The sequence below is a fragment of the Coregonus clupeaformis genome, unplaced genomic scaffold, assembly GCF_020615455.1.
Source record: "Coregonus clupeaformis isolate EN_2021a unplaced genomic scaffold, ASM2061545v1 scaf0230, whole genome shotgun sequence".
NCBI classification, from domain to species: Eukaryota; Metazoa; Chordata; class Actinopteri; order Salmoniformes; family Salmonidae; genus Coregonus; species Coregonus clupeaformis.
In genome coordinates, this window is record NW_025533685.1 from 446,899 (window position 1) to 471,058 (window position 24,160).

A 24,160-nucleotide genomic window follows, 5' to 3' on the forward strand; every position below is an offset into this window, starting at 1 on the left:
TGGTCAGATGAAGAGAGGGAAGTGAGGAGTTTCATTCAGTATCTGCCCTACATCTCACAGCTGAGGTGAGTCTGAACATGTGTGGTGGTTAGTGATTATGTGATGCTAGTGATTATTGTCTTGTAGAAACGTTGTAATATAAATCTTCAAGTGTTGGTGAATCTGGTAACATTTATACACAGATTTCTTGACATAACAAATGTTGCATTACTAAATGTCACACATACATCATGTGAATATCTCTAAAATTAAATACTCAGTCTCTATCCCAGAGGTTGTAAATCTCTAATAATCAGACCAAGTAGCCCAGCATACAATCATCAGGCTTTATTAATTGAGAACGTTATAAAACAAAATGGCCGTACAATCTTTTTACATTTCACACAGTTTCAGGGTGTAATAATTAGTCATTAATAATTAATCTATTAATCCACACTTTGACTAAATATTACACACATACTCAAAATATATGTTGTTATAAAATGAATCACAGACATTGAAGCATATAAGTTGATTTGCATATAAAAAACATAAAATATTGTCTCATTCAATACAGGTTCGTCAGGGTTACCCCATGATTAAAAGCATAACGTTACTCTTTATCAATGGTACCTAACCTGTTTACCCACTATTTGGAAACAACAGTCTAAGCCTATAGTGAAGAAGATTTGCTTCATCACATCCTGCAATATTGATTAATTAGTACATCACACTTAAAACAAGACTTTAATACACAAAAGATCATGACAATAACTTTTAAACTAGAGATTTATAGTTCTAGGTTAACATCCAGTCTCAAACTATCTGAATCGTCGTCATCCTCCACCAAGCCTGGTGGATCATATTCTTCATTCCTTAGGTCGGAGTCCGGGATTGGACCGTATCTCACCATCTGCTGTGATACTGCTCCAACGCCTTGCTCACCAACCCTCGGGCACAGGGAATAAGACAACATCCACAAAGAACAAGCATACCCATAGACGCGATTGCCGAGCCTAAAATAGTTACAACAAGTTTTTTTATTTACCAAACATTTGATCAAACCATCCAGTCATTGATGTATTCACCCCCCAGTTCTCAGCCCATTCTTTACTTAATGCAGTGATACCTGCCAGTGCTCTAGTTACTGTACCATCTGGGGCTGTATTGTTGGGGATAAACGTACAACAATGACCTCCCACCATCTTGCAAATACGCCCTTCTCTGCTAAAAGCATTTCGAGAACCAAACTATTCTGCAGGTCATGAGTGAGGTGGCGGATAGTTGGCCTGAGATTCTCTTCACTGCATCCCCTGTCTAATTAACAAACCTTTGCAGATGTAATTAATCCAGTCAACATTTTTATCAATTGTAACCCACCAGAAAAACGTTGTTGTAAACCCTTCTCCAATTTGATCTGTGATTCGCATTACTTTGGTGTCTATAACATTGATAATCTCCGGGGGTCATGGTGAATTGGGGTGCCTTAGTATTATCCTTTTTAAGAGTAGTTATTTTAATATCAGAACAATTAGGTGAGGTTTGGTTTGATCCCAAATCTAACACACAAGAGAACATGGTCTGAGGCATAGGTGCAGTTACAAGGGTTGGCCTACCTGTTGAACAGGCATAACAATTAGTTTGACCCAACGCCCTAGCTGTGTAGTTCATCCACCTTACCCAGAAGTTGTCATTTGAAATTCCTTCTACTTCCCCTTGGTTCATTTCCTGCAAGAGGAAATATTCTACCCTTGGTGGTTTAGTGCTATTTAGGATTCCTTCTGAGGGCCTTCCAAGGGGTATTAGACTAGTTTTTTGGTACCTCTGGTGATAACATTGGATCTACCTGCTGATCTGTCTCGGAGGTGGAAGATTCATTTTTCTCCTGAAAAATGAACCTCAAACATATTTCCGCCCCGAAATCATCAACACAGGCCCAATAGTTCCTTGCTATGTCATCTTGCATAATTGACTTTACCGTTATCACCAGTTCCGTTTTACATTTATCATGGGTTTGTTTAATTCCCCATCGGTGTACTGCATCCATTCCATTCTCAAAGTATGTTCCCCAGGTATGTTTAAACACCCTTGCCCAAGGACATGAGCGTTTCCCAGTGCAAATGTATTTACCACACCTTCTAGGACCTAACTTTCATGTACACGCCCCCTTCTTACCAAAGCCCCCAAAACATCCTATATCTTCATGGGAGAAGTCGAATGGTATCTTGAATCCCCCATCTTGTCCTAAACTGACTTTAACTATTCAAATAATCATTCCCCCAATAGTCTTTCTTGGTTTCAGTATTTATACGAGATCGAATCAGTGCATCATTTCCCTGTTTAGGTTGACCTGGATTAATCCATAATATGGTTAACATGATGATGCAGCTCAGAGTCCCCCAAAATCCCAAAAAAACGCCATCCCAATCCTGTCCCTGACCCACCTGCCTGGTACTTCCCCATACCCACACCTCTATAAACACCCCACAGTGATGAAAGGTCGGGGTAGGGTTTCTTCATTAACAGAGTTTACCCCCGAACCCTAATGGGGCAGTTCTTCTCTTTAACTCTGTGTGTGTTCAACGGTGTTGGTATGTGGGCCTACCTTTTTGCAATGGGTAACGTGGACCCAAGTGGCTCTCTCAGCTATTCTTATAGCGAAGGCAGTTACCAATAGGTCCCTCCCAGCGTGACTGCTTTCAATCCTTTTTCCTCAACGATTGGATCCACACCCAGTCTCCAGGTTATATACTATGAGTCACCTTCTCCTTTAATTCTCCTGTAGGACACAAATTCTTAGACATACGGTTAACGAACAATTTTCTCATGTGTTCTGCTAGTGTATTCTCTAGTTCTATGTCTGCCTGTCTGGTCCTGCCAACTGTGGCATTCTGTAAGGTCTTCCAAACACTTTCTCAAAGGGGGATAACCCATCTTTATCTGGGGTTACTCTAAATTTCTTCCCTTCACTCCGTGATAACTCTATAAAATCAATTTCCAATTGCTGGAAAGGGTACTTAGCCGGAGGATACTCACCCTGAGGTGCCCTTTGTCTGCCCTGGTGATTATTTTGAGCACAGATAACACATCTTGAACAAAAGTTATTTTTTTAAATAATTAGTAGTCCCATATGCAACAAAGTGTTGTCTAATCTGCTCTACCATCCATCCCTCCTCTTGACACATGTCACTGCCCATGTGTCAATATTACCACCTACCTAAACAATCACTTAGGTAATATTGGTAATTTATCATCCAATTGCCATCCCTTATTTATTTTTGAGACTGTCCCATGCTTCTTTATTGCTCCTATCTTCCTGATCTCATTACTAAATAAATGATCTAGGTAATAGCTGTTTCGCATTAGATTGTGCCTTCCTCTGATAACTGCAGCTAATTGCATTAATTTAGTTTCAAATACCAACTTGTTGTTTATTAAAGCATAATAAAAATGAAATTTAAATGACAACATTTGATAATACCTCAACTTACTTCTATGTAAGATTAGTACAATTGACTAGCAACAGGTATCCCTCATTCAGGGAAAGCTCTCTCTCTCTTCTGTTATTTTATGGTTCAAATCATATATATTATTACCAAATTATAATCTTCACACTTTTCACAGTACTATAAATTACCCTCAACTTGGTAAAATAAACTATCTTAAAGTCCTCCTCTCATACCTTTAGAATTACCAGTGTGGATGATTAATTAACACCAGAAAGTTAAAACAGAGTTCAGAGGCCATTGAAATCATTCAACGAACTGTTCCATCCCATAGTATACTAAACATTACCATAATTCTAAATATTTCATAAATGTTACTTATCCCAAGTGTTCATTAAGTCCTCGTGACATTTATTCTCATAAGAAATCATATACAGTGGGGAGAACAAGTATTTGATACACTGCCGATTTTGCAGGTTTTCCTACTTACAAAGCATGTAGAGGTCTGTAATTTTTATCATAGGTACACTTCAACTGTGAGAGACGGAATCTAAAACAAAAATCCAGAAAATCACATTGTATGATTTTTAAGTAATTAATTTGCATTTTATTGCATGACATAAGTATTTGATACACCAGAAATGCAGAACTTAATATTTGGTACAGAAACCTTTGTTTGCAATTACAGATATCCTACGTTTCCTGTAGGTCTTGACCAGGTTTGCACACACTGCAGCAGGGATTTTGGCCCACTCCTCCATACAGACCTTCTCCAGATCCTTCAGGTTTCGGGGCTGTCACTGGGCAATACGGACTTTCAGCTCCCTCCAAAGATTTTCTATTGGGTTCAGGTCTGGAGACTGGCTAGGCCACTCCAGGACCTTGAGATGCTTCCCCCTCAGAATACATCAGATAACTCCACGTATCATTAAATTCACTAAACCTATAAATAACAAACCCATAACCACCTTCCGGTAATCTACTGATTTAAACCTGTTGCATTAATTTATTAAAATATAAACCTTCTGTTTAATAAATCCACTGTTTGCATTGAACACATCTCTCAGTCTCTCTAGGTATTGACTAATAGTCTCACTGTCTCCCTGCTTACACTCGTGGACTTTGGAGAAGTCGGCATGTCTGTGATAATATTCTCTCAGATTATCACAGAGTTGTGCCAATTTATCTCCATAAGCCCCTCCTTCTGCCAAATCTAGAACCCCTGTATTCAGCTTAAAGCTGGCGGTCAGCCCTTCCATATCTCTTCTGAACTGGTGTACACCCGTCTTAGGGTGGGGTATCCCTTCCACTGCTCTCACTACATCTCTCTGCTTCATTTACTAAATCCTGGCTTTAGTAAATTCTATCCACACACCACCTGTCACGGTTTACTACGCCAGAACCCAGAAGCAGACCAGGACAAGGTACTTAGAGAAAAGGTGAGTGTTTATTAATTGACTCCCGAGTGAGGCTGAATAATCCAGGGACAGAGCGGGTGGCGTGGATGGGTTGTTGAGGGTGCAGTGGTAGGTCCAGACATGGCTCGGCAGCCGCCGACCATCAGGCAGAGGTTGGGTGAAGGTTCCGGGTGAGAGACTGCAGACAGAACAAACGGAGGTGAGTACACAGCAAATCAACAAGGTGCAAAACAACAAAAACTAACGCTAGAACTCAAGGCTGATACGCTGACAAACATACTGTTCATGGCTAACGATCCGGCAGGAACTGGATGTTCGGCCAGAGCCTAAGAAGGGTGATGATCAGGACCAGGTGTGCAGATTGCTGATGGGATGCAGGTGCGGGAAAACAAGAGCGCTCGGAGCGTTCCCGAACCCTCGGGAAACTGGAGATTACGAACAGGAAAAACTAGTCACCAGACAGGACCCGACTCAGACAGCCGGGATCGTTACAGTACCCCCTCCGATCGAACGCCACCGGGCGGACTCCCGGAGCGCCAGGATGGAGGCGGTAGAAGTCACTGATGAGGTCCGCATCAAGGACCTGTCGCCGCGGAATCCAACTCCTCTCCTCAGGGCCATACCCTCCCAGTCCACGAGATACTGGAAACCCCGGCCCCGCCGTCTGGAATCCATGATGCGACGTACCGTGTAGGCAGGACCACCTCCGATCATCCGAGGAGGAGGAGGAGGAGGCGGAGGAGGCAACAGAGGACTGAGGAAGACAGGCTTGAGGCAGGAGACATGAAAGGTGGGATGGACTCTGAGCGTCCCTCGGTAGTTTGAGTCGAACTGCCACTGGATTGATCACCTTCTCCACCACAAACGGACCAATGAACTTCGGTAACAACTTCCTAGACTCAGTCCGTAACGGAAGATCCCGTGTGGCCAACCAAACCCTATCTCCGGTGGTATAGGTGGGAGCGGGGATCCGGCGACGATTCGCCTGGAGCTGATACCGGTCCGAAACTCTAAGGAGTGCCTTTCTGGCCCGATGCCAGGTCCGGTGGCAACGGCGAATATGGGCCTGAACAGAAGGCACTGAGAGCTCCTTCTCCTGAGAAGGAAACAGGGGAGGTTGGTAGCCATACAGGCACTGGAAGGGAGACATCCCAGTGGCAGATGTAGGAAGAGTATTGTGGGCATACTCAACCCAAGGCAACTGAGAGACCCAGGAGGTGGGGTTGGACGAGACCAGACAGCGTAGCGTGGATTCCATCTTCTGGTTGGCTCTCTCCGCCTGACCATTGGATTGGGGGTGAAAACCAGATGTGAGACTGACTGTAGCTCCAATGGCCAAACAGAAGGACTTCCAGACAGCAGAGGTAAACTGAGGGCCACGGTCGGAAACGATATCACTGGGCAAACCGTGGACCCTGAAAACCTCCCTAACCAGGATCTCGGACGTCTCCGAGGCAGAGGGAAGCTTGGCAATTGGCACAAAGTGGGCGAACTTGCTGAATCTGTCCACGATAGTCAGAACGACCGTGTTCCCCTCAGAAGCGGGCAACCCAGTGACGAAGTCCAGGGCCAGATGCGACCATGGTCGCCGGGGGAATAGGAAGGGGGGTGAAGTAGTCCAGAGCTGGGCCGATTGGTACTCTTATTCTGCGCACACACTGGACAGGCAGCAACAAAACCCCGAGTATCCTTGGCCATGGCAGGCCACCAAAAACGTCTGCGAAGAAACGCCATTGTCCGAGCCACGCCAGGGTGACAAGCCATCTTGCTGGCGTGGGACCATTTGAGGACAGCAGGACGAACCGACTCAGGCACAAACAACCGACCGGGTGGACCGTTACCGGGACCGGGCTGAGTCCGAAGGGCCGCCAGCACCTCCTCCTCAATCTTCCACATAACTGCTCCCACGACGCAGTTCCGGGGGAGGATTGTCTCGGTCTTGGACCCACTCTCCTCCGTCTTGGAGAACATCCGGGACAAGGCGTCCGCCTTGCCGTTCTTAGATCCAGGTCGGAACGTCAGGGCAAACTTGAATCGTCCGAAAAAACAACGCCCACCTGGCCTGGACGGGAGTTGAGACGTTTAGCCGATTGCACGTAAGCCAGATTCTTGTGGTCAGTCCAGACAATAAACGGTTGCTCCGCCCCCTCCAACCAGTGGCGCCACTCCTCCAAGGCAAGTTTCACCGCGAGAAGCTCCCGGTTACCCACATCGTAATTCCTCTCCGCAGGCGAAAGGCGACGAGAGTAGTAGGCGCAGGGATGGAGTTTACTGTCCGTGGAGCATCGCTGCGACAGGATGGCGCCAACTCCCACATCAGACGCGTCCACTTCAACGACGAACTGACGGGCGTGTCCGGTTGAGAGAGAATCGGTGCGTTGGTGAATCGCCTCTTCAAATCCAGAAACGCTCGATCCGCCTCCGGATTCCACTTGAAGGTCCTGATACTGGAAGTCAAGGCAGTTAACGGAGCGGCCACACGGCTGTAATCCCGGATGAATCTGCGGTAGAAATTCGCAAACCCCAAAAATCTCTGGAGCTGCAATCTCGCACCGGGCTGGACCCATTCCAGAACCGCTCTAACCTTCTCCTGGTCCATCCTAATCTCTCCCCTGGAGATGATGTACCCGAGAAAGGATGTCGTGTGGGCGTGAAACTCGCACTTCTCGGCCTTCACGAACAGGCGATTCTCCAACAATCGCTGCAGAACCTGCCGGACATGCTGGACGTGGTCGGAAGGTTCCTTCGAGAAGATCAGAATGTCATCCAGGTAAACAAACACAAAGAGACCGATCATATCTCTCAGGACGTTGCTCACCATACTCTGGAATACCGCTGGAGCATTGGTCAGTCCAAACGGCATCACCTGATACTCGAAGTGACCCATCGGTGTATTGAAACCCGTCAACCACTCGTCCCCCTCTCTGATCCGGACCAGGTGATACGCATTGCGTAGGTCTAGCTTGGTGAACACCGTAGCACCCTGTAAGGAGTCGAAGGCAGAACTCATCAAGGGCAGGGGGATACTTGTTCTTGACCGTGATGTCATTCAACCCCCGATAATCAATACACGGTCGAAGAGAGCCATCCTTCTTACCCACAAAGAAGAATCCTGCCCCCAGGGGTGATGACGAGGGACGAACGAGACCAGCAGCTAGGGACTCCTTGATGTAGGTCTCCAACGCCTCACGTTCAGGTCGGGAGATACTGTATAACCTTCCCTTGGGGTAGACAGCTCCAGGGACCAGGTTGATGGCACAATCATATGGTCGGTGGGGAGGGAGTGACAGAGCCTTCTGCTTACTGAAAACTTCCCCCAAATCGTGATATGTCTCGGGAACCAGGGACAAATCTGGGGGTTTAGCCTCAATCACCTGACTGGGAACCGAATGGGGGCAGGCAGTCTTGAGACAGTTAGCATGACAATCAAGGCTCCAACTCGTTACCTTGCCCGTCACCCAATCGAACGTGGGATTGTGTTCCTTCAGCCAGGGGTATCCAAGGACCAGAGGAACATGGGAAGACGGCAGAATGAAGAATGAAATCATCTCAGAATGATTCCCCGACAACCGCATCTTAACCGGTTCAGTCCTCATCGTGATACGTGCCAGACTACTGCCGTTCAGAGTGGTCGCTTCAATGGCTTCCGGCAATTGCTCCTTGGAAAGCCCCAACTGTTCCACCAACTCGGCATCAAGAAAGCTTCCATCGGCACCTGAATCGATAAAAGCGTTAAGCGCTAAGCTCTGATTCCTGTTCACAAGGGTAGCCGGGAAACGGGGTCTGACAGAGGTACTGAGAGGTTGAAACTGGCTCGCTAAAAGTCCTCCCAACTTTAGCGAGCCGGGCAGTTTGACGACCGCCGGGAACAGGTGGAGATGTAATGTCCCGAGCTACCACAGTAGAGGCAGCAGTTGGTCTGACGTCTATGTTGACGCTCCTCCTTGGTTAACCCGTGCCGCCCCACTTGCATGGGTTCAGAATCGGGAGAGAGGACCTCTCCACTAATCCATTGTGGTGGAGAATGATCGACGTGTTCTGGTCCACCACCCGACCCGACTGGGAACTGAGGAGCTGATCGATTGGACGGACCCCATTGCTTCTCCCTCCTTCGCTCTCGGACTCGATTATCCACCCGAATAGACAAGGCTACCAAGCTGTCCAGGTCACTAGGCTCCGGATAGGAGATCAACTCATCCTTGAGCTGCTCCGACAGACCCTGGTAAAAGGCCGCTTGCAGAGACTCCTCGTTCCACCCACTCTCCACAGCCAACGTCTTGAACTCGATCACGAAGTCGGCCACGCTGCGAGTTCCTTGGTGAAGCGAAAACAGGCGCCTAGCTGCGTCCCTCCCTCGGACGGAATGGTCGAAGAGCTTCCTCATCTCGGCCGTGAACCCCTGGTATGAAGCCATGCAGGGGTCTTGTCGTTCCCAAACGGCTGAAGCCCACTCCAGCGCTCGACCACGCAGCAACGCAATCACAAAGGCTATCCTAGCCTTGTCTGTGGCATAAGAGTAGGGCTGTAGATCGAACACTAATCCACACTGCATAAGGAAGGAACGGCATCTTCCCAGCTCCCCCTCATATCTATCCGGCGTCGGAACCTCGGGCTCACGGAAGGACACAGCTCCCGAAGCGGCAGGCGAGATGGGTGAAACCGGTAGTGGATCCTCCACCGGAAACTTGCGTTGGTTCTGGACCTCCGTCAGACCGGTAGAAAGGTTCCGAACTGACAACGCGATCTCCTGTAGTACCGTGCTATGATGGCCCAACATCTTCTCCTGATGGGTAATGGCATGGCGAACAGAGTCCAGGTCCGCTGGGTTCATACTGGCCGGATCGTTCTGTCACGGTTTACTACGCCAGAACCCAGAAGCAGACCAGGACAAGGTACTTAGAGAAAAGGTGAGTGTTTATTAATTGACTCCCGAGTGAGGCTGAATAATCCAGGGACAGAGCGGGTGGCGTGGATGGGTTGTTGAGGGTGCAGTGGTAGGTCCAGACATGGCTCGGCAGCCGCCGACCATCAGGCAGAGGTTGGGTGAAGGTTCCGGGTGAGAGACTGCAGACAGAACAAACGGAGGTGAGTACACAGCAAATCAACAAGGTGCAAAACAACAAAACTAACGCTAGAACTCAAGGCTGATACGCTGACAAACATACTGTTCATGGCTAACGATCCGGCAGGAACTGGATGTTCGGCCAGAGCCTAAGAAGGGTGATGATCAGGACCAGGTGTGCAGATTGCTGATGGGATGCAGGTGCGGAAAACAAGAGCGCTCCCCGGAGCGTTCCCGAACCCTCGGGAAACTGGAGATTACGAACAGGAAAAACTAGTCACCAGACAGGACCCGACTCAGACAGCCGGGATCGTTACACCACCAAAAACAAATAACATATTTGCATACACATAACTAGAAAGCATGAATTTAATACCATTCCTGCTTAAACAATGCAATTAAACATTTCTCATCACCCAATTTCTATTTTAAAAAATTTACACAGGAAACCCTGTACCATCTCTATTGCTGACTTTCCATCTAACATTACTTTTCAAAATTTCTCAAATCTAATTACCTCTGTTATCAACTAGATTATAGCCACCTCTTATGAAACCCCCATTATGTCATTGTTTAGAATACAGCAGATATACAGTGGGGAGAACAACTATTTGATACACTGCAAATTAATTACTTAAAAATCTGGATTTTTGTTTTAGATTCCGTCTCTCACAGTTGAAGTGTACCTATGATAAAAATTACAGACCTCTACATGCTTTGTAAGTAGGAAAACCTGCAAAATCGGCAGTGTATCAAATACTTGTTCTCCCCACTGTAGGTAACTGTCCTTTCTAAGTAGGCTACAAATAACACCAAACACATGCCGTAGTTGACCAGCATATATTGAATTTATCTCCATAGTATTAATATCCAATGTAGTGATTGACGTTCCTTAATGGAAACCCTAAATTGGCTTTGTACAATATTATATTAATTATGTCTCACCCATGACGTATGTCTACGTTTGGGTGAGCAAGTTAATATATAATTATTATTCCAATTATTATTTTATGACGTCTCTAGCCTCTCATTCAAGATGGAAAATCCCCATCATCAAATGTACTCCCAGCAGAATAATAAAAAAAAAAAACAGACTGTGATTTCCAGGACACTGCCCCTTTGTTTCTGGCCTCACTATCTCCCAGAGAGTTGGCGCTCCCTTAAGTTCTCTCCCAATCTGCTCTTGGTAAACTGCAAACATTTTATTGCTTCTGGTTTCATAGGGTATTGCTTCTGATATGGCCTATGATTAGATTTGGGTATCACCTGTACTGGAATTACCCCTTTTATTAATCCTACGTCTGCTGGACCCCGGGACCACAAATGCTCTGGAACTTCTTTTAAGTCTGACTCCTGTTGTTCTGTCAACAGGTATTCCTCTCCTCAGTATCTGCTATTCTCATCTAAATGTACTATCTGTGGATGGGCTGTGTTGATCGCCACTCACAATATTGACCCAATCAGTGATCCTCTTACCCTTGGATACCCACTGGCCCATGTCTTTCCAGTCCTCTGCTGGCTCCTTTGCTAGGGACACATGTGGGCTCCATCTTTCCCTGAACTTTGGGGCCCTAGTTCCACCTCCACTACTGCGTGGGTGTTGTCATAGTGAAACCATTTCAAGGCTATAGTCCTTTCTGTGGTTTTAAATAATGCTTACTCATAGATTGCATCTGGACCTGGGTGTTGGTTATACCAGAGAGTACAGTGTAGGTCATCGGGGGACATTTTAGTGGGGCCTGGTACTACATCATCAGCAAGTTCCATCAAGGTTCGGGGAATATCAGTTATTCCCCACCTTAACAAATCTTGACTATACCAATAACATGGCTCCCCTTCCCCACAGACCACCATATTGTCTCTGACTATGTGTGCTTTCATTCCCCTCTCAGTGGAAATGACGACCACATTCAATTTAGTCATTACATCATGTCCTAGTAAATTTACCGGACACAGCTTAGATATCAGGATGGGTATGGTTGCCTCTCCTCCTGATTGGTCATGTTTTAGGGTTATTGGGGCTGATAACCTTTCAATAAATTGATGTCCAGAGGCAGATCGCACTATGATTTTCTACCCATCAATCCTGACTCCATCTGGCTTGTCTGTACAGATTGCTGTCCTGCAGGCTCCCGTATCACAAAGGAATTTAATTTTCTTACCCATTACTGTCAATGTCAAATCAGGTTTCTGTTCCTGTTGAAGTGCTAAGTCAATAGTAGCCAATTCAAACACCTCACAATTTGGATCAATGGGTTCCGTAGTCTCCCCCTCACTAGAGTCTACTCTTTATCCCTCAAGGACTAGTCAAGCCTTATCTTCCTCTTCCTCACACTCAAAGCTGGGAAATAGACGTCTGTTAGGCTTCTCTCTTTTTTCTTTCTTTCCTTTTCCTTTGGGTTTGCATTGAAAAGAGTTATGGCCTGTCTTACCACAGTATCTGCATGGGGCCTCACACTCTCTGGCGAAATGCCCTCCTTTGTTACAGTTGAAGCACCGACCTCCCCCGCTGTAGCCTTCACTTTTCCCTGTGTTTCTGCCTTTACACGCTATTTCCCCAAGAGTGGCCATTAGGTACTCTGCTCCTTTCTGCTCTTTCTTGGCTCTGTCCTGTCTGTTATTCTGCTCATGATGAATTGCATATCGTTTAACCTCAGCTAGCGATGCCACCCACAAGTCCTTTTAATGGTTCTGCTTATCTCTGGTCTCATTCCACTGAGGAATGCTAACTTTAATTACTGATGGTAGGGCGTATCATTCCCCTGTCTCTGGTCTGGTTCGGTATGCCACTGTTTGCGTTAAACACATATTTAACCATCTCTAAGTACTGGCTGACAGTCTCACTATCCTCTTGTTTACACTCATGTGCTTTAGAGAAGTCTGCATGACGATGGTAATGTTCTCTGAGGCTATTACACAATTCATACTCTCCGTGATCGGCCCATGGCAAAAGTGCCCTCTGGGCATCCCCTGAAACCCACTGTCCTCTAACGGCAGCCCAAACCTTACTATTCCTGTTTTGGGGTGGGTCATTCCTTCTACCGCTCTGGCCACGTCCTCTGTGTTCATGGCCTGTCTGCTAAATGGCATATTATTATTATTATTATTATTACTGTATACATCTAAGGTTGCTGGGGCCCCTTTCATTCCCCGCCAATAGATTAGGTAAAGCTATCAGTGGGTACTGGCCCCCTCCTACTCTCTCTCTCTCTCTCTCTCTCTCTCTCTCTCTCTCTCTCTCTCTCTCTCTCTCTCTCTCTCTCTCTCTCTATCTCTATCTCTATCTCTATCTCTATCTCTATCTCTATCTCTATCTCTCTCTCTCTCTCTCTCTCTCTCTCTCTCTCTCTCTCTCTCTCTCTCTCTCTCTCTCTCTCTCTCTCTCTCTCTCTCTCTCTCTCTCTCTCTCTCTCTCTCTCTCTCTCTCTCTCTCTCTCTCTCTCTCTCTCTCTCTCTCTCTCTCTCTCTCTCTCTCTCTCTCTCTCTCTCTCTCTCTCTCTCTCTCTCTCTCTCTCTCTCTCTCTCACTGCTTCTTTCTCCTTTACACACCTTATGTATCTGTTTAAGCATGGATTCAAGTTTATCTGCAACCATACCTCTCCCTCCTCCTGGTTACATCATGGAGATTTCTTCTATCCCTGGATTCCATAAATCTCTCATCTCCGGTTGACCCCGGGACCTCCTTGGAGGGTTTGCTTCCCATATTGGCAGGACTCTTTGATCGTCCTATACCCAAATCATTGAAAAATTACTTTATGGCTTTTACCAAATTCCTGAATCTCACCTTTATTTGAATTTAGATTACTTCCAACTCTCTAATAATTGTTTTTGTCACTTTAACTGAGTTGTTAGGTATTAAATAATTTTACAATTTAGCTTTTAATGATTTATTCGATCTTTAATTAATTTCTTATGTTTCTTCCTCAAAATAGTCAATTATAATTACTTACTTCCTCACACAACCTATTTTGGTCCCTGTTTTTGGAATGTATTCTTAGATGTGACTTTTGAGCAAATATTAAGTCTCACGCAAGATTATTGGTTAACACTACCGGCAACTTGGAGTTTGTACTAAGACAAATTACGGCTCCAGTTTCATGGAATGAATAGAGTTACTGCTAACCTACAGTTGTTTGTGACTTATAATATTCTATTTCTCACACAAGCTATTTTAATTCCTCCTGGTGTACTTTTGACAACCCTCTTTCATATTGTCTCAACACAAGGCTAGTTTATGTTTGGTAATGGCCTCTCTACCAGGAGTCTATTTTGGACCCCCCCCCCTAAAAACGGGCTACCGGGATGTCGATCCCTTTGTGGATTATTGACGGAACCTCACTACAGCAAATTTTAACTCCATAAATCCTTACTGCAGGTTACAGTTCAATTCCCCCAAAATCCAATGAATAAAGATTACTGACCTTATTCTTGTAGCTGGGACTCAATTTGGTTGGATCTCGTCACCGTTCCTGTCGTGAACCAGTTCACCGACGGCCTGGATTAACCCTCAATCTTAGAGGTCAGGACTTTATCCCACGGATTCTAGATCCGCCCGTGCACGGTTTCGGGGTTCCCTGGGACGACAGACAACGGGTGTTGAGATCCGGCTCGAAGGACCAAGCTGTTACGTGAATTTCTATCCCAATGTTTCAAAAATGAACTTATTACTCAGTCTGTAGAGGTTGGAAATATCTAATAATCAGACCAAGCAGCCCAGCATACAATCATCAGGCTTTATTCATTGAGAACGTTCTAAAACAAAATGGCCGTACAATCTTTTTAGATGCACACGTCAGAGAAAAATAAAATCCCTCCCCTCTTTTTAGGCGGGCTGTAGTTTTCCACTGGAAAACTGCTCTCCTGACCATCATGTCACACACACACACACACACACACACACACACACACACACACACACACACACACACAAGCCTAACAGTTTCTCTACTCCCTAAATTCCTCAGTTATCAGTTGCCTATAGACAGTTCTCCTTGTCTTTGTTGTCTGGCATAACTCTTACTCACATTGCTAAATAGTAACACAATGTCATAATCTTTACTGGTCCTACACTCACACATTCTCACACATTTCACACAGTTTCAGGGTGTAATAATTAGTCATTAATAATTAATATATCAAAATGTGTAACTACTTCATATATCTTTAGCTATGACTGGTTTCATGTGTTCATCCATGTCTGAATCAGCTGTTACTGTCCTTGTTGCAGTTTCCATCCATTCTGGTCTGATCCCTCAAAGCGGATCAAGTTCCTGGTGGATCTCCTGTCTCAAGCAGCAGAGTGGGAGGAGCAGACAGGAGAGAAGACACTGAAGCTGGTATCATCAATGTGTACTTACAGCACCTTTCCTTTTCTCAGTGGAGACAATTCTGAACAGAGTGATTTCCTGCTGGATCTGTACTCGCATGTGAAGGACTATGAGACTCAAACAGGCAGGAGTGTCCTTCCAGCATTACAGCCAGTTTACCAGTCAGCTCCTGCAGTCTGGTTCATAGACCTCTCAAAGATAAAGGCCTCTCTCCTCCTAGAAGTGCTGAAACTCCAACCAGAGAAGAAACCAGTAGAGCTGAAGGGCTGGTCAGATGAAGAGAGTGAAGTGAGGAGTTTCCTTCAGTGTCTGCCCTACATCTCACAGCTGAGGTGAGTCTGAACATGTGTGGTGGTTAGTGATTATGTGATGCTAGTGATTATTATCTTGTAGAAACGTTGTAATATAAATCTTCAAGTGTTGGTGAATCTGGTAACATTTATCCCGATTTCCTGACATAACAAATGTTGCATTACTAAATGTCACACATACATCATGTGAATGTCTCTAAAAGTAAATACTTTTAGATATAATCAAAGCACATTATGTAAATGTATAACTACTTCATATATCTTTACCTATGACTGGTTTCATGTGTTCATCCATGTCTGAATTCAGCTGTTACTGTCCTTGTTGCAGTTTCTATCCATGGTGGTCTGATCACTCAAAGCAGATCAAGTTCCTGGTGGATCTCCTGTCTCAAGCAGCAGAGTGGGAGGAGCAGACAGGAGAGAAGACACTGAAGCTGGTATCATCAATGTGTACTTACAGCACTTTCCCCTTCAGTGATGATGAAGATGATGATGATTATGAGAATAAGGAATATCAATGTGATTTCCTGCTGGATCTGTACACACATGTGAAAGACTATGAGACTCAAACAGGCAGGAGTGTCTTTCCAGCATTACAGCCAGTTTACCAGTCAGCTCCTGCAGTCTGGGACATATACCTCTCAAAGAGAAAGGCCTCCCTCCTCCTAGAAGTGCTGAAACTCCAACCAGAGAAGAAACCAGTAAAGCTGAAGGACTGGTCAGATGAAGAGAGTGAAGTGAGGAGTTTCCTTCAGTGTCTGCCCTACATCTCACAGCTGAGGTGAGTGTTTTTTTCCAGAGATGTGTCATATTGTACCAGCTATTTATCTTGTTAATAAAACATCTGTTTATCCAAATCACTCCATTAGTCTTTTTTGTCATTCTGCCATGTAAACATTATTATTTGTCTGTGGGTGATTCCTCTGCATGACTTAACCAGAGAATCTAGGATATCATGTAGTAACAATGTTTCTCTGTCTTCTCATTCAGGTTTATTGTTGGTTTTCATAAAGAGGCCTGGCCAGTTCTGTCTAAACTCTGTGTTGCTGCAGCTGAGTATGATACAGAGACAGGAGAAAATATCTTAAAGACATTATCCTCCATGTGCAGATACAAATATGAATATTATGATGATGATGATGATGATGATGGTGATTATCCATTTAGAGAGAGTGAATTCCAGCTGGATCTGTACACACATGTAAAGGACTATGAGACTCAAACAGGCAGGAGTGTCCTTCCAGCATTACAGCCAGTTTACCAGTCAGCTCCTGCAGTCTGGTTCATAGACCTCTCAGAGAGAAAGGCCTCCCTCCTCCTAGAAGTGCTGAAACTCCAACCAGAGAAGAAACCAGTAGAGCTGAAGGGCTGGTCAGATGAAGAGAGTGAAGTGAGGAGTTTCCTTCAGTGTCTGCCCTACATCTCACAGCTGAGGTGAGTCTGAACATGTGTGGTGGTTAGTGATTATGTGATGCTATTGATTATTGTCTTGTAGAAACATTTTAATATAAAACTTCAAGTGTTGGTGAATCTGGTAACATTTATCCCCTGATTTCCTGACATAACAAATGTTGCATTACTAAATGTCACACATACATCATGTGAATGTCTCTAAAAGTAAATAATTTTACATATAACCAAAGCACATTATGTAAATGTATAGCTACTTCATATATCTTTAGCTATGACTGGTTTCATGTGTTCATCCATGTCTGAATCAGCTGTTACTGTCCTTGTTGCAGTTTCCGTCCATTCTGGTGTGATCCCTCAAAGCAGATCAAGTTCCTGGTGGATCTCCTGTCTCAAGCAGCAGAGTGGGAGGAGCAGACAGGAGAGAAGACACTGAAGCTGGTATCATCAGTGTGGACTTACAGCACCTTTCCTTTTCTCAGTGGAAACAATTCTAAACAGAGTGATTTCCTGCTGGATCTGTGCTCACATGTGAAGGACTATGAGACTCAAACAGGCAGGAGTGTCCTTCCAGCATTACAGCCAGTTTACCAGTCAGCTCCTGCAGTCTGGTCCATAGACCTCTCAAAGAGAAAGGCCTCCCTCCTCCTAGAAGTGCTGAAACTCCAACCAGAGAAGAAACCAGTAGAGCTGAAGGGCTGGTCAGATGAAGAGAGTGAAGTGAGGAGTTTCCTTCAGTGTCTGCCCTACATCTCACAGCTGAGGTGAGTTGGATCCGTACAGTTCAGAGATTGTAGTTGTCTGTCCCTGTATTTCCCTTTAGAGAGGATGCGTTTAGCTTTCTGCAGTAACTTAATAAACTAAACAGACACATACCGTTTGGAAAATATGCAATCTTTGTAGTCAGGATTTTGAGGAACAATTTAAGTGGATGATGAGTTTAGAAAGATAGTCATTGTATTTTACCCACCATAATGTGACCATCAGAAATGCATATCATAACTTTGTGTTGGTGAATCTGGTAACATTTATACTCAGATTTCTTGACATAACAAATGTTTCATTACTAAATGTCACACAGATATTGTGAATTTTTCTTAAAGTTTGTGATGCTAGAAATTTGTCCTTTAGAAATCTTGTGAATTTTATCTTAGAGACGTTTTGTAACATGAAACCTGAAAGTTTATACTCAGAATACCTAATCTAATCAAGGTATATTAGTGTTTTATATTTAATTAATCTTTAACAAATGTTGTTCTTCCACTTTGACATTACAGAGTATTTTGAGTAAATTATTGACAAAAACATTCTAATTGAATCCATTTTAATTCCAGGTTGTAACACAATAAAAAGTATGTAAGGGGATTGAATACTAATGCAAGGCACTGTATGTACAAACATTGCTGTAACTTTAACCTCATAGTCATTGTATCATGTCAAAGTGCTGGAGTACAGAGCCAAAACAACACAAAATGTGTCACTGTCCCAATACTTTTGGACTGTCTCCTAAATGTCTGATTTCATGTCCCCCCATGTTTTGCTGTTTCAGCTGTGATGATGACAGGTTCTTCCAGAGGGTGTGTGAATCCGTCCCTGTGAGGTCCAGAGAGGAGGACCAGCAGTTGGCCTCTCTCCTCCAGGCCTTGGGCTCCACCCTGTCACTGGGAGGAGAGTTACCCAGGAAAACCTGCAGGTCTGTGGGGAGAGTCCTGGGTCTCTGTGCCTCCAGAGTGGACCTCACTCTTACCCCCAGCAAGATCTCTCTCCAAGGAGCCTTACTTATTGTGAGACATGAGTCAAAGCTACACAAGCTCAGGTATGTTCAGTAAGACAGCTTTTACAGGTGTTGGGTTCTAACTTGAAACAATCCTTATTCATGTTACCATATTAGAACTGGGTGAATGCAAATATACTGGGGGAGAAAGGGGAAAGTTGACATTCTGTCAGAACATTTCATTGTTAAATCTCATGTATCCTATGGAGAGGAGAAGGGTAATCTCATGTATCCTATGGAGAGGAGAAGGGTAATCTCATGTATCCTATGGAGAGGAGAAGGGTAATCTCATGTATCCTATGGAGAGGAGAAGGGTAACCGTATGTATCCTATGGAGAGGAGAAGGGTAATCTCATGTATCCTATGGAGAGGAGAATGGTAATCTCATGTATCCTATGGAGAGGAGAAGGGTAGTCTCATGTATCCTATGGAGAGGAGAAGGGTAATCTCGTGTATCCTATGGAGAGGAGAAGGGTAATCTCATGTATCCTATGGAGAGGAGAATGGTAATCTCATGTATCCTATGGAGAGGAGAATGGTAATCTCATGTATCCTATGGAGAGGAGAAGGGTAATCTCATGTATCCTATGGAGAGGAGAAGGGTAATCTCATGTATCCTATGGAGAGGAGAAGGGTAATCTCATGGATCCTATGGAGAGGAGAAGGGTAATCTCATGTATCCTATGGAGAGGAGAAGGGTAATCTCATGTATCCTATGGAGAGGAGAAGGGTAATCTCATGGATCCTATGGAGAGGAGAAGGGTAATCTCATGTATCTATTTATTTATTTTTTGTTATTTAGCAGACGCTCTTATCCAGAGCGACTTACAGGAGCAATTAGGGTTAAGTGCCTTGCTCAAGGGCACACCGACAGATTTTTCACCTAGTTGGCTCAGGGATTAGAACCAGCGACCTTTCGGTTACTGGCACAACGCTCTTAACCACTAAGCTATCTGCCGTATCCTATGGAGAGGAGAAGGGTAATCTCATGTATCCTATGGAGAGGAGAAGGGTAATCTCATGTATCCTATGGAGAGGAGAAGGGTAATCTCATGGATCCTATGGAGAGGAGAAGGGTAATCTCATGTATCCTATGGAGAGGAGAAGGGTAATCTCATGTATCCTATGGAGAGGAGAAGGGTAATCTCATGTATCCTATGGAGAGGAGAAGGGTAATCTCATGTATCCTATGGAGAGGAGAAGGGTAACCGTCTGGTTTCAGTGTAGGACAGCCGTGAGTTAGGGAGGAGGGAGGAGTTCGGGCCGAGGTCAGGTCAGATGAAGTGAGGAGGAACAGTCCCCACTTCAGTTCCTGCCTAGCAACAGAGATGTATTGGCTGTCCAGAGGTGCAAGGTTAGAGACTCCGCCTAAATATATGTGCTTGTGTAAACATGTCTTGGTCCTTTCAGCTGTTTGACCCAGTGAGTGAATAAACCTGGTTTGAGCATGGACTAGTTGTCCGTTAGGTTCTGACAAACAGAGTGAAGAACTTACACTGGTCTATTGAATAGTTTATTTTCCTATTGAACATTTTATCTGACAAGGTTTCTCTGTTTAAAGTGACTTGAGTTTTGTCTTTTCATTCCAGGCTGAATTTGGGCATGGCAGTGAAACTGTCCAGACTGGTTAGGAGGACAGGGAGAGGTGCTACTCCACTGACTGTCCCAGAGCTCTCCCTGGTCCTAAAGAGCAACCAGCCACCAGAGAGAGTGTTATCCAGGGCTCTGAGTAGTGTGGCATCCCTGCTGAGACTCTGGAGGGTTCAGTGTCTGGACCTGACGGACTTCTGGATCCAGGGTCACTCTCTCATCACACTGCTGTGTCACCAGGGACCTCTCTCTCTCAGGTCAGTCCGAAGATGATGTTTTTTAGAAGTAGAAATAGGAACTTCATTCATGTGTTTTTCTTCATATTTCTGACTGCCTTTATGTTCCAACCTCCTAGACTGAACTCAGACACTCTGCAGCAGCTGACTGTAGTTGTGTATGAAGCTCAGGACAAGGACTTGACTCAGTGGTTCCTGGAGAAGGTTGGTGGAGACCTGACCTCCTGCAGGCTGGACCTGGAAGTGCTTCTCTCTCTGCTGCAGCATTCAACCCACAACATCACTGTGGACCTCAGGAAGAACAGGCTCCTAGAGAAGAACGTCTCAGATCTTCTCCCCTTTCTGGGAAGGGTTATATTCAAGAGGTGGGAGAACTTCTTTCTCTATTCAGACTTTCTAGAAAGAAGAACATAACTATTTCTATCCAGTGACATGTTGTTCTGAGTGATCCTCTGTAATATCATTAGGGTTTAATTCAAGAGGTGAGAGATCTTTATTCAATATTTATAGACTTTAATTATTAATGTCCTGTCCAGCCAGTTGTTGCTATGTGAGTTATCCTTTATGAAACCTTGACATAACCACAACAATCCATTCTCCATGTTTGTTCAGGTCCAGTTCCAGCTTTGTAAAGTCCACCATCAGACAGATCTATGACAGCAGAGCCAGTGACTGTGTGTCCAGTTTGTTGAGGTCTTCAGACCATTGGATCAACCTGAACAGCAGAGAGCTGGACAGAGTGGACTGTACTGCTCTGGGTTTTACCCTGCAGCACTGCCACCAAGTCAAAGTCAACCTGCTGTGGACCTCCATACCACCGGGGGAGATAGAGAGCATCCTGCCTCTTCTGGACAGAGTCTCCCAACTCAGGTTTAGTTGGCTCTCTTTAACCCTGCTAGAATTGATATGAAGCTTGTCATTTTCTGACTGATTTAACCACTAACCCTAACCTTAGTCTAATGTCTCTCTCTGTCTCTCTCTCTCTCTTTCTGTCTCTCTCTGTCTTCTCTCTGTCTCTCTCTTTCTGTCACTCTCTGTCTCTGTCTCTGTCTCTGTCTCTCTCTCTCTCTCTCTCTCTCTCTCTGTCTCTCTCTCTTTGTAGTGTTGACAGGAGGTTACTGCTGAGTTTCCTCCAGTGCTGTGCTGCCTCTCAGATCCAGCAGGGGGCACCACCACCACCACCACCAACAGCAGTATGGCTGCTCAGGTCTCTGCACTACAGGCTGGACTTCTCCTGCTCCTCCTCTGTGGACCTGTCAGCTCAGGACCAGGAGGAGGCTCTGTGTCTGACCACTGACCACTGCAGGGCCATCCACTCTGTTCTGAAGCAGAACCAACACAGCACCCAGCTGGTCCAGAACCAGGTGCAGATCATCCTAAGAGACTGTGAGGTGGAGGACAGAGCACTGAGGGAGCTGCTTCCCATCCTGCATATTGTCAAGCTGAGGTTAGACACACAAAGACAAACATTTAACCAACTAGTTCATCAGTAGGAGTTAGACCTACTCTGTGTCATAATGTTATCTCTGCCTCTTGTCCTGTCAGCCCCAGCAAAGCTCTGCTACGTCAGCTGCTGGACCTTGTGTGTGAGGGGATTGAAGAGGGGGTGCTGAGGCACGCAGAGTCCCTGTGCAGAGCCCTGGATGGAGAGCTGGACCTCAGTGAGACCAGGCTGGACCAGAAGGCCTGTGGATCTCTGGCCCTGGTTCTGGAACACTCAGAGGGGCTGTCAGAACTGGACCTCAGCCACTGTCAACTCACAGACCACCACCTACAGGCCCTGATCACACACCTGCACAAAGTACAAGTCCTGGAGTGAGTGGCTTGTGGGTGGGTGGGTGGGTGTGTGTGTGTGTGTGTGTGTGTGTGTGTGTGTGTGTGTGTGTGTGTGACTACATGACAAATGCCTGATCACTCGTGTTCTCTCTCTGTCTCTGTCTCTGTCTCTCTCTGTCTCTCTCCCTGTCTCTCTCTCTGTCTCTCTCTCTCTCTCTGTCTCTGTCTCTGTCTCTGTCTCTGTCTCTGTCTCTGTCTCTGTCTCTGTCTCTCTCTCTCTCTCTCTCTCTCTCTCTCTCTCTCTCTCTCTCTCTCTCTCTCTCTCTCTCTCTCTCTCTCTCTCTCTCTCTCTCTCTCTCTCTCTCTCTCTCTCTCTCTCTCTCTCTCTCTCTCTCTCTCGTAGCCTGAGTCACAATGACATCACTGATGCTCTGACTGACAAAATACTCCAACTGGTCTCCACCAACACTTCAATACACACCGTACGGTAAGGGTGTGTGTGACGGTGGGCAGAGCGTGTGTGAGAGATCATATGGGTATCTCTGTTGCTGGGAGCAACTGTTGGAGAATGGAGATCTGTTGTCTAATGTTCTAATAATGTTTAATAATAGTAATGTTCTTCTCTACAGACTCTTCAACAACAGAATCCAGGACAGAAGACCCTTCCTGAAAGACAAGAAGTTTGAGATCTGGTGAAGATAATGTTGTATAATGAAAGTATAATATGGTCAATGTAGAAGGCTGGTTTGAGATCTGGTGAAGATAATGTTGTATAATGACAGTATAATGTGGTCAATGTATATAGAAGGCTGGTTCAAAATCACACTGATTGATCTGAGTCCATAAAAATAGTCTTAGGGACAGGAATGTATCATCTGGTGGACAGACGTCTTACATGTGTTGTCACTCAGGTCCTTAAAAACACAGGAACATGTGTATTATAACTGTAGGATAGGAATATGTAGTTTTATTTACCACTAACAGTTGATACGTCTGTACTGTCATTAAGATCCTTAAAAACACAGGAACATGTGTATTATAACTGTAGGATAGGAATATGTAGTTTTATTTACCACTAACAGTTTGTGTGTAAATACTTTAAATATTCATACATTATTTTGTATCACATTTTTTAAAGAAGTGATTGGTATACCTTGTTTTATTAATGTGTTTTAAGCTTTATGCAAATCTTACTTGATGCTTCTTGTGATCAGTCAATTTGTGACATTCCTTCAGAAGGATCTTAATAGTGTAGTTTTTATCAGATTGCTGTGAATGTGTTCTACTGTTGCAGTGTGATACTAATACATGAGTTTCTGTTGCTGTCTAAGTTGTAGGTCAACTACATGGTACTGTAATACTGTTAGACAGACATACAGTAGGTCAACTACATGGTACTGTAATACTGTTAGACAGACATACAGTAGGTCAACTACATGGTACTGTAATACTGTTAGACAGACATACAGTAGGTCAACTACATGGTACTGTAATACTGTTAGAGAGACATACAGTAGGTCAACTACATGGTACTGTAATACTGTTAGACAGACATACAGTAGGTCAACTACATGGTACTGTAATACTGTTAGACAGACATACAGTAGGTCAACTACATGGTACTGTAATACTGTTAGACAGACATACAGTAGGTCAACTACATGGTACTGTAATACTCAGTTAGACAGACATACAGTAGGTCAACTACATGGTACTGTAATACTGTTAGACAGACATACAGTAGGTCAACTACATGGTACTATAATACTGTTAGACAGACATACAGTAGGTCAACTACATGGTACTGTAATACTGTTAGACAGACATACAG

At 44.8% G+C, this 24,160-nt stretch overlaps 1 protein-coding gene across 1 annotated transcript in view; it reads left to right on the forward strand.

Annotated features, from left to right (window-relative positions):
• The window catches only part of LOC121560649, a 350,876-nt gene extending 327,418 nt beyond the window's left edge, over positions 1 to 23,458 (forward strand). The window contains exons 10-13 of the mRNA XM_045214285.1: positions 21,656 to 22,000; positions 22,099 to 22,368; positions 22,733 to 22,816; positions 22,959 to 23,458. Coding sequence (XP_045070220.1) covers positions 21,656 to 22,000; positions 22,099 to 22,368; positions 22,733 to 22,816; positions 22,959 to 23,025 — 766 coding nt within the window. The 3' untranslated portion in view covers positions 23,026 to 23,458. The remainder of the gene's footprint in view (positions 1 to 21,655; positions 22,001 to 22,098; positions 22,369 to 22,732; positions 22,817 to 22,958) is intronic.
• The last annotated feature ends 702 nt before the right edge of the window (positions 23,459 to 24,160 follow it).